General features: G+C 34.4%; 5 protein-coding genes across 6 annotated transcripts in view; 4 read left to right on the top strand and 1 right to left on the bottom strand.

Moving 5' to 3' along the window:
• The first annotated feature begins 645 nt into the window (after positions 1-645).
• On the top strand, positions 646-7,778 carry LOC126868285 (transforming growth factor-beta-induced protein ig-h3-like). Its single transcript, XM_050623600.1, has 14 exons — positions 646-804; positions 4,734-4,788; positions 4,888-4,986; positions 5,056-5,120; positions 5,197-5,342; positions 5,419-5,592; positions 5,663-5,963; positions 6,031-6,240; positions 6,316-6,453; positions 6,532-6,647; positions 6,719-6,909; positions 6,975-7,146; positions 7,213-7,335; positions 7,459-7,778. Exons 1-14 carry the CDS (start codon positions 675-677, stop codon positions 7,612-7,614), a joined length of 2,076 nt encoding a protein of 691 aa, XP_050479557.1. The 5' UTR covers positions 646-674; the 3' UTR covers positions 7,615-7,778.
• An 85-nt stretch (positions 7,779-7,863) lies between these two features.
• On the top strand, positions 7,864-11,053 carry LOC126868304 (U7 snRNA-associated Sm-like protein LSm10). The gene is made up of 3 exons (XM_050623626.1): positions 7,864-8,103; positions 8,173-8,290; positions 10,361-11,053. The coding sequence occupies exons 1-3, from the start codon at positions 7,964-7,966 to the stop codon at positions 10,553-10,555; spliced, it is 453 nt and encodes a 150-aa protein (XP_050479583.1). The 5' UTR covers positions 7,864-7,963; the 3' UTR covers positions 10,556-11,053.
• LOC126868294 (5'-nucleotidase domain-containing protein 1) lies at positions 8,324-10,362 on the top strand. Its single transcript, XM_050623614.1, has one exon. It carries the CDS (start codon positions 8,765-8,767, stop codon positions 10,244-10,246), a length of 1,482 nt encoding a protein of 493 aa, XP_050479571.1. The 5' UTR covers positions 8,324-8,764; the 3' UTR covers positions 10,247-10,362.
• LOC126868296 (acetyl-CoA acetyltransferase, cytosolic) lies at positions 10,556-13,698 on the bottom strand. The gene is made up of 8 exons (XM_050623618.1): positions 13,531-13,698; positions 12,841-12,962; positions 12,494-12,606; positions 12,032-12,231; positions 11,718-11,947; positions 11,460-11,648; positions 11,234-11,396; positions 10,556-11,158 (listed from the first exon to the last, which is right to left on the bottom strand). Exons 1-8 carry the CDS (start codon positions 13,577-13,579, stop codon positions 11,040-11,042), a joined length of 1,185 nt encoding a protein of 394 aa, XP_050479575.1. The 5' UTR covers positions 13,580-13,698; the 3' UTR covers positions 10,556-11,039.
• Positions 13,699-13,962: 264 nt separating this feature from the next.
• The window catches only part of LOC126868279 (MAP7 domain-containing protein 1), a 207,000-nt gene continuing 204,598 nt past the window's right edge, over positions 13,963-16,364 (top strand). For both annotated transcript variants that reach the window (XM_050623581.1, XM_050623586.1), the window contains exon 1: positions 13,963-14,113. In XM_050623581.1, coding sequence (XP_050479538.1) covers positions 14,068-14,113 — 46 coding nt within the window. In that variant the 5' untranslated portion in view covers positions 13,963-14,067. The remainder of the gene's footprint in view (positions 14,114-16,364) is intronic.

The raw sequence follows: 16,364 nt of genomic DNA on the forward strand, positions 1-16,364 counted from the left end.
TACAATTTTCAATTAATTTTCATCAGTACTTAATATATTGCAATATACCACAAGAAAACAGTTCAGAATGATATTATTTTGTACTTAACATGCTCACATTTTTATTACACTCTGTATAACAATAATAGTTTGACAATATTTTTTTTAATAGTCTTAAAACATTTGTAACTTATCAACAATTTTTATTTAATCAAAAATCCAAAACTTTGTTGGCAGTGAGAAAATAAAGTTTCATTTCTACCAATTCCATTCGATACCGTGGTGATATTTCCTTGGTCGTGCGAGTGAGCAGAGTTTTCTTTTATGTTACCGTACAAGGAGCTAAAGGGAGTGTTCGGAAGAAGATCAATATTCCTTCAAATCAAATCTTTGTTTCGGAACTTTCCTCAGGAGCAGGTACGCTCTCGCGTTGACAACTCTCTGAAATGTCCTCAAGAGGTGTCCCCATTTCAAGACCCTCTAATTTCCTTTCTTGATCCATTTTCTCCAGTTCATGTTTACTCAAATGATAAACTATTCCAGCTCCATACCCGTCACCCAAAACGTTGATCGAAGTTCTGATTCGATCCCTTCGAATAATAAGATACGTTATTGAATCTGGTTTTCTGTCGCCTGTCGTATATGAATATAAATAATGGACTTACAACATCCAATCAACTGCAAATAATAGAGAAATGTCGTTCGTCGGTAAACCTAAAGCTGTGAGCACTAATAACATCGTAATTAAAGCTGCGCTGGGAATACTTGCTGCCCCTATACTGGCCAAGGTTGCTGTGAGACTATATAGGCGAAGGAGAACCATAAGTAAGTAATAGACCTGGGCATATTTCTGTCACATCGATCATACAAACCTGACTGTTATAACTTCACCTATTCCTAACGAGATTCCATTCATTTGGGCGATGAAAATTGCAGCAACCGCCTCATAAAGAGCCGTTCCATCCATGTTCACTGTAGCCCCGACTGAGACTACGAATCGCGTTACACGTGGATCGATTTTATTGTTTTCTTCGAGGCATCGGAAAGTTACAGGCAAAGTTGCAGCGCTAAAAGCATTAAAAAATATATCGTACAGGTTACATAAGCTTATTTACAAACAAAAGAAAGAAGTTATCATCAGGTACCTTGATGCCGTTCCCAAAGCTGTAATCCAAGCTTGCATCATACCCTTGAAGAACACGGCAGGATTCTGTCGAGTTATAAACCAAAATATCGCTGGCATAGTGATTATAGCATGAATCAATAAGCCCACGATGACCGTCACCATGTAAAGGCCCAACATCTGAGCAGTTGCCGCCAAATTGTTGATCGACATTATCTTACCAGCTATCAAACACATGATTCCGAACGGAGAGAACCTGCATAATATTAATACTCGAATTTTCTAGATTTTTCTTTATGTCAAATCACAAATCAGATAAACAGCAAGGCAATCGTAGCAGGCTGGAAATTAAGTCGTATCTCGATCGCTCACCACATCACAATAATGCTGACGAACTTCATGATTATTTCGTTCAGAACCACGAAGAAGTCGACCATCAATTTTCCTCGAGGGCCGATTTGTCCAGCGAGAAGGCCGAACGTAATACAGAACACTATCATTCCCATCACGTTCGTTCCATCCTTGTATATTAATGTTGGCTGGAGAACTTGACTGATTTCATTTGTTCCTATGGCAATCACTTCCGTCGTCACGTAAGTGGTCTGCACCTGCTGGAAGCACGCCTGCACCAAATTTTCCGGCACCATGTTTCTAGAAATGGTATTCGTCGATGACGATTTATGCGATCTGTATCATGTATATCACGTACCTAACTATGTCGAGAATTGCGTCTAACGTAGACATTTTTGCGATATCCGCCTTAGGCGCGGTTATGGTGGATTTGATTCTAGGATCACCGGGATGGATTATAAGCACCATTGCGATGCCAACTATGGCCGCAAGAATGGTCGTTACGGTGTAATATATCAATGCTCTATATCCCATTCTTCCCGAACCCCTAGGGTCTAATTGCGCCATTCCTACAAAGAAGGATAACTTAGAGAGAGACTAGCTGAATGCAATGATTTATTGGATGTTGTATAATCACCGGAGATAAGCGACGAAACAATGAGTGGCAGAATGAACATCTTCAATAGTCGCATAAGGAGTTCTCCAGGGAAGCTGAGAAGAGTAATGGTTTGCGGCGAAGGACTGGCTAATCGACCAAGAAATCCAAGAACAAGACCCACCAACACTCCAATGATCGTAAGAACCAAGAGTGTGTTCTCTCCGAACCAATCCACTACCTATATTCATGTTCAAATAGAATTCGAATGAAATATAAAAGAAATGTTGAAAGAAGAAAAACATATGAATACAACTAACTAGTTGTAATCTGTCAAGCGGTGTCTTCTTATCGGGGCAAATCTTTTCTTCTTCCACGGTCGTTATTTTCTCGATCTCATCGGAACATGACCTAGAAATTGTTCTAGGTAAAAAATCAAACTGCGAAGAAGGTAGCAGTTCGCAAATCTTACGTTTGTGCTTCTTTAACTTCCGAAGCGCCTCTGAGGACCGCGACGGCTCCAGATATACGTTTTCCAAGAGACATTTTGGTCAATTTGGTAATATATCACTTTTAAGACTTCTTGAGTACTCTTCCTCTGTATACGAGGAAGATGACGGAGAACTCGTACTCGTTCATCCCGCGGCTTACCACCGCTCTGGCGTCTATGTCTGTACAAACCAAAGAGATCGTCATTGTATAAATTCCCTTTAACGACTAAAGAATTACACGTTCTCTTATGCGTATATAACACAGAGTCCTTGTGGCTCGTTTATCAATCGATCAAAGTTAAAAAGCGAATATTAAAAAGCATAATGGAAGATCGACACTGCGCTAAAACGTAGAAAAGTAGATTTTCCATAGGAGGCCACACCTGAATCCTTAGTAGCAGATGCACCGTTTCAGAACCACTGCACCAATGCGATGAAATCGTATAACGAGCTAAATGGCATCCGTAACCGTGGATCTTGGCAGGTCTTTTACGCGCAATGGACTACCGAGTGACTACCGTATGATCGAATACCCGGGACCTGGCTGGGTATCGCGTCGTTACGATCTGCCATCACGCAGATAATATGCCCCATCCAGGAAGCTGATTAGAGCTCGTGAGGGGTCAGAGGGTGAACGTCGTAAGAGTGAAGGGAGACAGATCGGAGAGTAACAGAGATAGTCGGCTACAGGAAGAGGGCACTCATCAGAACGGGTCGCACGGCACTGAATAAGCAGAAGGGAGAAAAATGTGTACCACGCGCGTCTGTTTCGCAGAAATAGACCCGTCTCTATTGGATCTACGGCATCGGCTAAATTGTTCTAAATGGAGAACTTGAACAGTTCATCCCTTGACGCACAACCCCTTACGAAGTGATTAAAATGTATTACAATGTTGCATTACCTCTTATGAAACGTTCCGACATTTACTATTGTAGTTGCATGATCTGTTTCTACGTTTTCTCTTTCTTATATGTAAGATGCATTTGAAATAAAATAGGAGCTCTTTGAAAGACGTCGTTGCGTCTTAACAGGTTAATACGTTCTAAGTACAAAAGTACATTCGAGAGAAAAGCGTGGTTGTGGGCGTAAACGCTATGTACCACATATACATGCCACTTGCAAGACTCGTTAATTTTATCGAATTAAAAGCAACATCGTAAATCGTGTTATAATGCTAGACTGAAAAGTAAATTACGATCATATCTACGAAAATGGACGCCGCTTATCAGTTTCCCTTGCTTGATGTTATTTTAACGGGAAATTCGAATCTGTGTTGCCCTGGTTAATTCATGGAATCATGGAAAGTGCATTAACAGTCGTATGCATCGTCATATTATTATGCGATTCTATTTATACATAAACCACATATATCCGTACTGAAATGCAATATGAAATTCGAAATTAATTGGAATCTGATGTATTTCACTGCGATTACTAAATTCGAATTGGAACGTTCATAATGAATTATTTTGAAAGCATGTAGGATATGGGCCAATTTATAGGGCCCCTTTGTATATCCGTTGTAAGGTAACCCAATTTCTCTTGCAATGATGGCTATGAGTGACTATATACAGACTAATAGTTCATAACACTAGCAGTTCATAGAGCAGATGTACAATACAAGAGTAAGTTATCCGTCACCTCGAGGGACTGTTTAATATTTTGTTACACATGCGTAACAAGAAATCGTGAATATAAAAAAACGTGTATTTCGTAGGAGTGAATTTCGCCGTTGAAGATAGTGTTATAAAAAAATTGATAAATATGAATGTCGAAGGCATTTCAAGGTCAGTCGTATTCATCATTTAAAATTTATATTCTGATAAAATTGCATATCAATGTGCAATACTTTGCTATGCAAGTCTTAACATATGCAAAATTCATCTACCCGATGCAAATGGTTTCTAAAAATTGAGAAATGCAACATGTACTAGATTTCTCAATATCAATTCACGTAGATAACATCGAAATCCATTTTAACAGATATATTTCCCAGATGGGATGGGAGAACATAGCCCTTAAAATACGAAGCATTTCGAACCGAGTCATTCTCAGATGTTCTGTTCGACCAAGCAACTTACGCTTGTGCCGCGAGTCTTTTCATCTTATCGTGCCAATATTTTCATCATAGTGAAAACATGTTGAATGAAATTATAACAAAAATATTCGTATCATTAATGGTGTTTAATACAGTTTATGCGTATCAAGGAAATTCTTGGTGGAAGGTTGACAATTCGCAAAGACAAGGGTAATACTTGCATAATTGTATATATATATATGTATTTTTTAAAATTTATATTAGTAGTAAATGTTTATGAAACTAGTTATATATTTCTAATCTCTGTAGACCTAACGTATGCGCCGTAGAAGTAAACGATGACATAAGCTATGCCTATTACACTGAAAGCAAACAGTGGAATCCTCGAAAAATTTGTGGCAAGCCTACGTAAGTATAATTATACTTTTTAGATATGACACATATTTGAATACCTTACTGCTTTCATTCGCTTCGCAGATTCGTAAGATACGAATGCTGCGCAGGATATTATAGAGTTCCTGGATATATTGGATGCACAGGAGGTAATAGATGCAATTGCATATTATCGAGTCTTATATTCGTCTCCAAACTGAATTATATTTTTATTATCCCTTTCAGTAAAACCATTAATAAATCTCATAGAAACAACGCGACGAGTGGGTGCTACGAAATTTGCAAAATTAATCGAAAGTTCGTCCTTTGCGGAAGAAATGATCAGTGGACCACCCTTAACGTTATTCGTACCATCCGATGATGCTTTTGATGTATGTTTAACGAAAATATGTGATGTGTAATCATCTAATATATCATCTAATATGTTTTAATCATTTTCCTTTTCAGCACTACTTAAAAGTAAAAGGTATTCACCAAGAATACGGCGGTAACAGATATGTAAATTTAATCGCGAATCATATAATAGACAGACGCGTATTATCAAATCAATGGCAAGCAAATCTTTTAATTCCATCGCGATTACAAGGAAACGTTTTAAGAATCAACAAATTTTCCAGTGGAGTAAGTAACATGTTGAATCGTAGAAGCTTATATATGCACAATTGTTCAATAAACGCTTCCATCTTCACAGATGGAAACAGTGAATTGTCATCGAATTATTCGCAAGGATCAAGTTGCCACTAATGGAGTTGTGCATGTTATCGACGGAGTTTTGGATCTTGCTTTGGCACAAAATTCGGACATAATCGAGCTCGCTTCTAGGGACGGTAGATTCGAAATATTTACAAAAGCTCTTAAAAATAGCGAGTTAGGAAATAGAATTAGATTCAGTGAAGTACCCTGTACTATTTTTGCACCCACGGATCAAGCTTTTCATCATATTCCTAAAAGACAATTGACCGATATGTTGGAAAATCCGACAGCATTAAATGGTAATTGAATTGTGCCGAATACATTTATTTAAGTTTTCTCTTCTGTATAATATATTGTTTCGTTTAGCATTAATTGCTCATCATATCGTAACGCATCCTGTATGCGTGCCAAATATAATTTCGGAATATCATGCAAGCACGATGCAACGACAAGGACTAAAATTAAATTGCGGTCCGTATGGACCCATCGTAGACAATGCAAATATAAGGAATGAAATGTATCATGGAAAAAATGGATTACTTTACGTTGTTGATCGTGTGTTACTTCCGGATCGAGGTAAATAATTCTTACTCGAATGGCATTTAAGAAAATCTTCTAAGAATCTTTCATTGCGAATATAACATATTGCAGCTAAAACTATCTTGGATGTGATCAAGGAGGAAGGATTATTTAAATTTTTAGAAATAATTAAAACAGCTGAATTGGAAGAAAGTTTGAGACATTTGAAACACTTCACAATGTTTGCTCCCTCTGAGACAGCAATGTATTGTATGTATATTCGATCTTTATTCTTGACAAAACTAGACAAACGTATTTTGTTTCTTAATATAAGATGCTCTTTTATAGCTTTATCAAATCAGAAACTTGTAGAATTGCAAAGAAATCAAAAGAGTGCTCGGAACTTTGTTCTTAATCATATAGTTACGGGAACGTATTTCACCGATGAGATTAGTAGCAATCAAGTAAGTTAAGTGTAAAATTGAATATTTCAATATATTCCTCAATAACTTTTAAAGATTATAATTCATTATAGATCGCTAGAACGCTTGAAATAGGAGTTCCATTACGCTTCCAAGTTTATCGTGGTAATTTTGGAATAGAAAACGCATTAATTATGAAAGCTGATAGAGAATGCAGCAATGGCGTTTTACACATTATAAGTCACATTTTACATCCAGCAGAAGAATCTTTAGATTATATTTTGAGAAAAGAAGGCAATTTCAGGTAATTCTTTTCCTGTACACGAAAATTCCAAGACTCTGAGAAATATAAATGGAAAATTGTTACAGTATTTGGTTAGACGCTATGGAAAGAATTAAAGGCATTCAACCACAAATGTATGACCAATTTAAGCGCGCGAATTCTTCGTGTACATATTTCGTTCCTTCGGATAAAGCATTTAAACAGTTAGGAAATGCCAAACTTCAAAAATTATTGGAAGACAGAAACTATCTAACAAAGGTAATACTATTTTTATGAACAAATTGATTGATTCAATTAAAAATATTTTTCGTTGTTCACTTTCAGACATTACAAAATCATATCGTGGATAATATGCTACTTGCTGAAAGCTTCATGCCAGATTTACAGTATACCGTCAGAACTAAAGGAAACCCGATAAATATTATGAGAAAAAATAACAGAATTTTGGTAAGGACATAGTTTTTTAGTGATTTAATAAAAATAATAAAATGAGAAAATAATAAAAATAATAAAAAAATAAAAATAATAAAAATAATAAAATGCCTTACAAAATATAATTTTTCCTTCCAGGTAAATGATGCCACTCTTGTAAAGAGCAATATTTTGAATAAAGCTGGAGTTGCACACGAGATAAACTCAGTATTACTACCTGATCAATGTCCTAATGGTCATAGAAGAATACATGATGGACCATTTGTAAGAAAAGCTTGTCTTTACGATAAATAATTAAACCTATCTATATTACTGACTCACGTCACTTATAATTACGATACTATATGTTTACCTACATATGTGTATGTATATAAAGTTCACAAAGTATGTAGTAAGTTATGCACTTATGTACTGCATTATGTATTCGTTCGGAACAATAAATATTGAAATTTAAGTGATTTCTCGATTATTTAATCGTTTTTTCGTTAACTGTGTTCAAAAGGCATCGTTCCTTTTGGTTATATTTATAGAGTTGGCTACACTTGTAACACGTATAAATATTTCTTGTAACACATACTCTACTAAATATCTGCCGGCGTATATTATTAGATTGATATTATTATGTTTGTACTTGTATGGCATTATGGCTCCTGATTCAAAAGAAGAACGGTATTTCTATTTTAATACCTTAGCCATTTTATTAAAAGCAGTCCAAAATGAACGTACGACAATAGATCTTCGAAATGAAGCATCAGTTTATGGAATTGTAGAGCACACAGATGCGTGAGTAATTTTCCGTTACATGTTATCATTATTGACCTAGGACTATTTAAATTTTTTGCTTTTTTGCAGTTACATGAATATCGTAATGAGAGATTGCATCTTCACAGACCCTAGGGGAGACTCGTACAGTTACGACATGTTCTTTGTGCAAGCAAGAAATATCCGGTTCGTTCATATTCCACCAAAAGTAAGTAATTTTAAAATATAAGTCCTACTGTAACATTTTAGTTTAATTGTAGTACATGATATTTAATATTTGATAATGATATTGTAAATGAATACGAGTCAACTTTATTTTATTGCAATTGTCGAATGTATATTGTACGTTGTACATTATTTAAAATATGCTCTGTTAAATTCATTAAACTTGTTATTGTATGAAAGTTTTACATAAAATGTCTTACGGGATGAGTATTACAAAAAAATAGGTATCACTTTGTTGTTGCGTTTATGTATATTATTATTGTGTTGTCTAGGTACTTTTGAAGTTATAGGTTGCTTGTATATCAGATAACGGAAAGTTAAAGTATAAATTTAGAATGATTTTATCTTTGTGTAAACATTGTTTCTTTACTAATAAAAATGGATATGTGTCGTGTATGTTGTATGTGTTAAGTGCTTTAGTTGTATATGAACATATACATACAAACAAATAAGAGAAATGACAAAATCTTGGCATCTGCTTTACAAATCATTAGCATCTTATTCACAAGTGCAAAGTATTTTGTGGTATAACACTGGTGACAAATTAAAATTTTTCACACATTTTCGGGCTCATATAAATTTGAAATATTATTCTACAACAGCCTCAATTAGTCCATCAACACAAGTCAACATGAGTGCATTTAAGTTCCTTGATTATGACTGTATTGGATTTGATTTAGACAATACACTTTTGCGTTATGATGTGACAAACATGGTACACTTGACATATGAAACTTTAGCCAATTATTTAGTTACAGAAAAGGGGTACAACTCCAAATATTTGTTAAAGCCATTAGAAGATAAAGATTTAGATTTTATGCAAAAAGGATTATTCTTAGATTTTGAAAGAGGAAATATACTTAGAATAAATGCTGATGGTATAATTCAAAGAGCATGCCATGGAAGTAATCTATTAAGTACTGAAGAAATCAAAAAGATATATCCTGGGCAGAGATGGGAGACTACAGATGCTTTTTGTAATGACATGTTATCCACATGGAATGGTCCTTTATCAATGAAAATGAGAAGTTTGTTAGATTATTTTGATGTTTCTTCATCTCTTATTTTTGCAAGATTGATAGATACACTTGATGAAGAACAAGGAGGACCTTTGAATGCATATAATGTTTGGCCTAATATGTTGGATGGATTGATTGAAATGTATAACAGAGATCATCTTAAAATGAACAGAGGGTACTTTTTTCCTAGCCTCAGAGAGAATCCTCATAAATATATGCATAAATGTACTGCAAGAACTATAACATGGCTTCAAGAATTAAAAAGACATCGTATTACTTTCCTTATCACTGGATCAAATGTTGATTTTGTTGATTTTAATGCTACTTATGCTCTTGGAGAAGATTGGAAATCTCTATTTGATATTGTAATTTGTTATGCAAAGAAACCTGCTTTTTTCATTGAAAAACGTCCTTTTCTTGATATTGTAAATAACGAAGAAGGTAATAATATCATAGAAAGTAAAGATTTAAAACGAGGTGGTATATATAGTCAAGGTAATTGGGAAGGACTTACTGAATTCCTTAAAAATGTATCTGGAAAACAAAATCCTCGTTATGTATATATTGGTGATAATCTTTTGCAAGATATTTATGTACCAAATTCATATGTACAATGTGATACAGTAGCTGTAATTGAGGAACAAATGTCTGAGGGAATGGTTTATCAAAACTTATCACATCCCCATGAAAAAGTATTAAATTCAACATTTTGGGGTTCTTATTTTTGTTTGAAAGATCCTAACATTAATATGGACTCATTATGGGGACATGTTATAAAAAAATACTCAAAACTTTGCATACCTGATATAGATTTAATAGCTCAACAGCCATTAGAAGAATCTTACTTATGTTTTTATAAAGATGGAAAGAAATATGATGGATATTATCCTGCAGTACCGCTTAGTATATCTACGTTTTAAATTCATAAATTTATCCCCAATTTATTATCCCCCAAACAGAAGTTTTGTAGTTTTATGTTAACTTGCGTACTATAACATATTAGTACCATATTTATAATATATTCTTAATTCAAGATACGTATTATACCAGCTATCAAGGAACAATTGCAACATTTGCTAGTGCATACAAGGGATGTAGCACGTACTAAACGTACATTTAAATCAAAACATACTGAACAAAAACACCGAGAGGGGCTAGCAGCAGTGGAGAAAATTTTAGAAGATAGAAAAAAGGCAGAGCAGAGATTGAACAAAAATAAAACTAATTAATAACAAATTAATAATTTTATATTTTTATTAACAATTACATTTTCCATTTACGAAAATAACTTCTATATAAACCTACATTGCATAATATAGTGTACAAGTTTAGCATAAAAATGATTGTTTTGTACAAATTGTAAGTACAGTTGCCAATAACTGATATATAAGTAAATATAGACAAAGTAAATCTATTTAATTATATTAATCAACACCTTATTATAATGATACAAAATAAATAGTATTATAAAAGCATGTTCTCAACTTCCTATTATGGCCTTGTATATTTTTTAGAATAATATTAATTAATATTTGTTGTAATAATATATAAACTTTTAATGATTTAATAAATGTGTAATAAAAGAAATATTTCATCATAATAATCCAAGAAGATAATAAAAATATTATGTGACACACCCACATAGTATTTTGTTGCAAAATAATAATGCACAAGTATTAATGAAATGTAATACCTATTTGGATAAAGTATTTGTTATTTTCTTTGAACAGCAATTGCTATTCCCATTCCTCCACCAATACATAAGGCTGCAACACCTTTGTTTCCACCAATTCTTTCTAAGGAATGCAATAGAGTTACTAATACTCTAGCACCTGTAACAGAACATAGATTAACAAGAATACTACAAGTATATAATATTTTCGATTATTATGATTTTGCTGTCATACCAGATGCACCAATAGGATGCCCTAAAGCAATAGCTCCACCGTTTATATTAACTTTGTTTGGATTTAAACCAAGAGTTTTTACACAAGCGATAGCTTGCGCTGCAAAAGCTTCATTTAATTCATATAAATCTACTTCTTCTTTTGTCCACTTTGCTTTTTGTAACTAAAATATTCATCTCTTTCATTACATGAATTTACATATCGTAACTAAACTTTATCTACTAACCACTAACTCAACTGCTGGCACAGGACCTATGCCCATAATTCTTGGTTCCACTCCAACTTCAGCTACTGCAACAATTTTAGCTAATGGGGAAAGTCCTTTTTGTATAGCAGTATCCGCAGACATAAGAACTACTGCTGCTGCTCCATCATTGATGCCAGAAGCATTACCAGCTGTAACTGTACCTTTAGCCTGACAATGTATAATTATTATATAACGAAGTATTTCAATTTACGAAAAAAAATATGTAATTAGTCATACTTCCAGAAATGCAGGTTTTAATTTTTGAAGACTTTCTACAGTTGTTCCAAACTTAGGGTATTCATCTTTATCCACAATAATAGGTTCTTTTCTAGTAGGTACAGTTATAGGAATGATTTCCTTGGAAAAATAGCCTGCAGTAATTGCAGCTTCTACCTTCTGTTGAGATTTAGCTGCATACTCATCCTGTTCTTTTCTACTTACAGTGTAGTCTTTAGAAATATTTTCAGCTGTACATATATATATTCACAAAATTATACAATCGTAATACAATAATTTTTATATGATAGAGATGTATCAATTACAATCTATACCTGTTACTCCCATGTGAATTCCATGAAATGCATCTATCAAGCCATCGATTAATAAAGTGTCTATTAAATTACAATCTCCAAGTTTTACACCTTTTCTAAGGTATAATGCATGGCAAGATTGACTCATACTTTCTTGACCACCAGCTACAACTATTTGATTCTCTCCAGCTTTTATAGATAAGTAACCATTCAAGATTGCTCTAAAAACATGTGTTTTTTTGTAAAATTTATTCAGAAGATATTGCAATTGGACATATTGCAACATATGGAATAAGTTAAAAATTATAAGAACTTCATTAAAATACTACTTTTAGTATGACAACATTATATAAAGTAATGATATGCATGATGTAACGTGACTAAGAGAAGATCAAGATTTTTTAAAAAAATTGTGGTCATGAAGTAATAATATGCATGATATTGTACAACTAAATAAGATTTGAATTGCAAAACTGTATTTACTTTAAACCTGAACCACATAGCATATTAATTAGGTAAGCAGGTACAGATATAGGAAGACCAGCTTTCATTGCTGCTTGTCTTGCTGGATTTTGTCCTTGACCTGCAGTCAATACCTGTACAATGAAGTCTTACGTATATTTTAAAATAATTAATTTTATTATGTTTATGTTCAGCTATTAATATATCAAAAAGAATTACATATACATTATCTTATATATTATCACAGGTTTTTTTGTAGATTTAGAAATTAGTATTTGATTAATGTTTGACAAAAAATACTTACATACTGAATAATTTAAAATAATTAGTGCATATAAACATCGAAGTTAATTATTAATATAGATTACCTGTCCTAGTATTACTTCAGAAACATCCACAGGTTTAATATGAGCTCTTTCAAGACTCTCTTTAATAACTATACTTCCTAGATCTGATGCTTTCAATGATGATAAAGAACCACAGAACGATCCTAAAAATGATAAAGTATTTTATAAGATAATAAGATAAGATAATAAGAAGATCTATATTAATCTATATTATCTAATCTATTATCTAATCTATATTAATCTAATTGATTAAAGTTCTAATGATTTTATGTTATATGGTAGAGGCAATAAGAATAAAATACAGAAATAAAAGCAATATAAAAGTAGTGATATAGGGATGAAAATAAGCAGAATATGGAAATTAGCAATATCATAATAATATGCTTATGATTTGTATACAACTTTTGCATTTTAGATCAATATTATTTAAGAAAAATGATATGAATAATTTTGTCACGAATGTGCAGATGTATGATGTATTTTTAAATGAAAAGATATCTAATTTGTTAGAACATAACTAAAATAGCAAGAAAACAGTAAGTGATGTGCTTTTTTAATAAAACACGCTTTTATTACGTATAACAAAAATTATTGCGAATTGAAAATTTTAGTGTATAATGACATTTAAACTGAGTTATTAGTATAATATAGAATAAATGTTATTATTTTCAACCGTTATATCATTCAAACTTGTAAGGAATAAATTTATACCTATAGGTGTTCTGACCGCCGATATTATTACAACGTCGCTATAGCTCATGTTGAAAACTTATTAAAAAATACGTGTAAACCTGCGAAGAACTGAACGAAGACTACCGCCACGATCCAGTATAACGGAAATAAGTTAGAAGAAGTATTATATAGTAATATATGCCAGTAACGGCTTATTGAAAGTGTGTCAATCGAAATGTAGGCACATTTTTAGGTAGATAGTTCCGCGTCTCGATGAATGGTTTTTGATACTTTTAAATTAATATGACGATGAAAATTAGTATTACTGCAATCAAGTTGCAATCAATTATCAGATTAATTATTTTATTATGTTTTACTTCGCTATTTGAACCAGCACTTTATTTGATCTATATCCGAACCTCTACTGCCTTAGATGTGATACGTTCCTGACCAACGTCATCGGCTGACTGACTTCTAATTCGGCGTACAGGTGGCGCTGAACCACCAATCGCGGTGTCGTGGTGGTGCTCGTTTGTTTTTACCCAGCGTGCATTGTGAATAGTGACTGGTGCTAAGATGGCCGACAACAAGGAGGAGATTTCGGAGCTCGTCGAAAAGCGAGGTATTTATTACAGTTGCACGATTTATTTTTTGTGATCACCGTTTAGAATAAAAGCTCGATACACGGCGAACGTGTCGGTGATCTCGGACAGACGATATGATCCGTAGTTGCGATAAAAATCACGCCATCTGCACGCACGGTGTTCAGGAGGAATGATCGCGAAAATCGACGTGAATATACTAACGAATCGGGCCTGTTTCCCGTGTCTCTCACGATATTCACGTTATTCACGGATAGTTAACCTAGGTTACGTTGACAGGAACGTGTGTGTCAACGCGACGTCACGTTCAACCGGAGCCAAACATGCCACTTTTTGACAGGCTACGTGCACATTCGGTTGCACGATACCCTTTGTACAGTGTTCAGTACGTGCGAGCAGACAGAATACCGTGCTCGTTCTCGTGTGTCCGCCTAAGCGCTATGCTTGTTACTCATTAAGGTCATACGCCGACGGCCTTGCAATTCGCACCGTCGTTGAAGTAATCTCACTCGAGATTACCGTTATCTCTTACCGCGAATTTATTGCCGGTTGATTCGTCTATAACACCTACCGATTCTCTAGCGTGCGCGTGTTGTCCATGGGTTAGGTTTTCAATCTCGGTATTTGGGAACATCAGCAACGGGAAGCGAACGTTCCAATGGTTTCGAAGGCGCAACGTGGTTAGATCGTAATCGGCTAGCAATAAATGCACGATGTCACTATAAATTTTTCTTTGACAGAAATATCTCTATGATCGATTGCCGTTACGTGACACTTGATGTATCGCCGACGTTTACATACTGTTTGATTTGCACATTTTCTTGTTTCCAACTTTGATAAGAGTACGATAATTACGCGCATATTGAGATAGTTCTTAGCTTTGTTTTGATATCGGGGAAAATTACTGTGTATAGTAACACGTGGTGTATCTTTCGACAATTTAGCAATCTACTACTCTATATAGAGCAATAACCGTTTTATTCTTAATCTTCGTTTCTTCGGTCTAGTGTATGTTTATCAGACTAGTGCGTGTTTAATATTGTCATTTGTGAATGTATGTATATGTAAATTAGCGAACCAGTCGTTTGCTCGATACGTGATTATTGTTTATCGGCATTCCATTGGCTTCCACTGTATATCGATCGTTGTTTCTCTATTCTTCAATGGGTAATTCTTTCTTTTTTTCGTGGGAACGATACTTTTAAACATAAATCGTATACGGATCATAGAGTAGAACGATCAACCGGCGCGATTAGCCTCGCACAGTGATCAATCGTGATTTCTGCTCGTCTCTGCTACATAATGCGATTAACTGTTACATGCGTCGCGGTATTATGCGGCTAGTCCTGCACCCGTGTGCCTCGGTGCTCGTCGAACCAGTTCCCATGCGTCTTTATTAGAATTTTCTTCTGGACGTCTCTCCTCGGTTGTGCTTTTAATATGGATCAGTTCTAGCGTACATCTTGGCGAAGACCAAGGATATCGGCGAACAATTAATTTCGGCGTAAATTCTAAGATGTGGCGCTCCCAGACCTCGCGTGACTCTGTTCCTCCGTTCCTTGCAATATTTTTCCGTTTAATATCCGCTAAATCCATTCGGCTACTTCTTTGTCGTTGTTCGTTCCACTGATATTCCAGAAATATCGCGATGATAACGATCTTATGCAGACTAACGGATCAATATTCTCGCTAAGTATTTTACTCGTGTGCCGTTTCAATTTTCCTAGCGAGTCACGCGTGCTCTGGTTATGTATTTATCGTTGATTTTTTGAAATATGTATTATATGCTTGATGCCATTATTCTTTTGTATTTTTTAAGTTTCTTAACGAGGCCATGTATAATGCAATATTCAAATCGAGATATACTGACAGTTAATCTTAGAGCTTGGAAAGAAAATATTTGAATTCAAATTAAGATTCTATTTGTATATGAAACAATTTTAATTATCCGCTTTACACGTATCTTTATGAAATCTAAAACCCTATCGTTGGATCGTATCGGTCAGCTGACGTTAGATACGTACATAGTCTTGGTGGGAATTTTAACGGGTGTTGTTTATTCAATGCTAGTTTACGAATGCACATGTTTCCGGTTTTATTGGAAACCGAACGTTAGTTACTCTAATAACGTAGGTTTTCCAAATTGTTCTCGGTGTTCATCTGCACGTGATACCAGGTATTCATTTATGTTCGTATATTGCGTAGGAAGGTCTACGAACCGCGAGCGAATAGTTCGAAAATAAGGTCGTCGGGTTTATGAGTCGGTAGCGT

The sequence above is a fragment of the Bombus huntii genome, chromosome 8, assembly GCF_024542735.1.
Source record: "Bombus huntii isolate Logan2020A chromosome 8, iyBomHunt1.1, whole genome shotgun sequence".
Classification (NCBI taxonomy): domain Eukaryota; kingdom Metazoa; phylum Arthropoda; class Insecta; order Hymenoptera; family Apidae; genus Bombus; species Bombus huntii.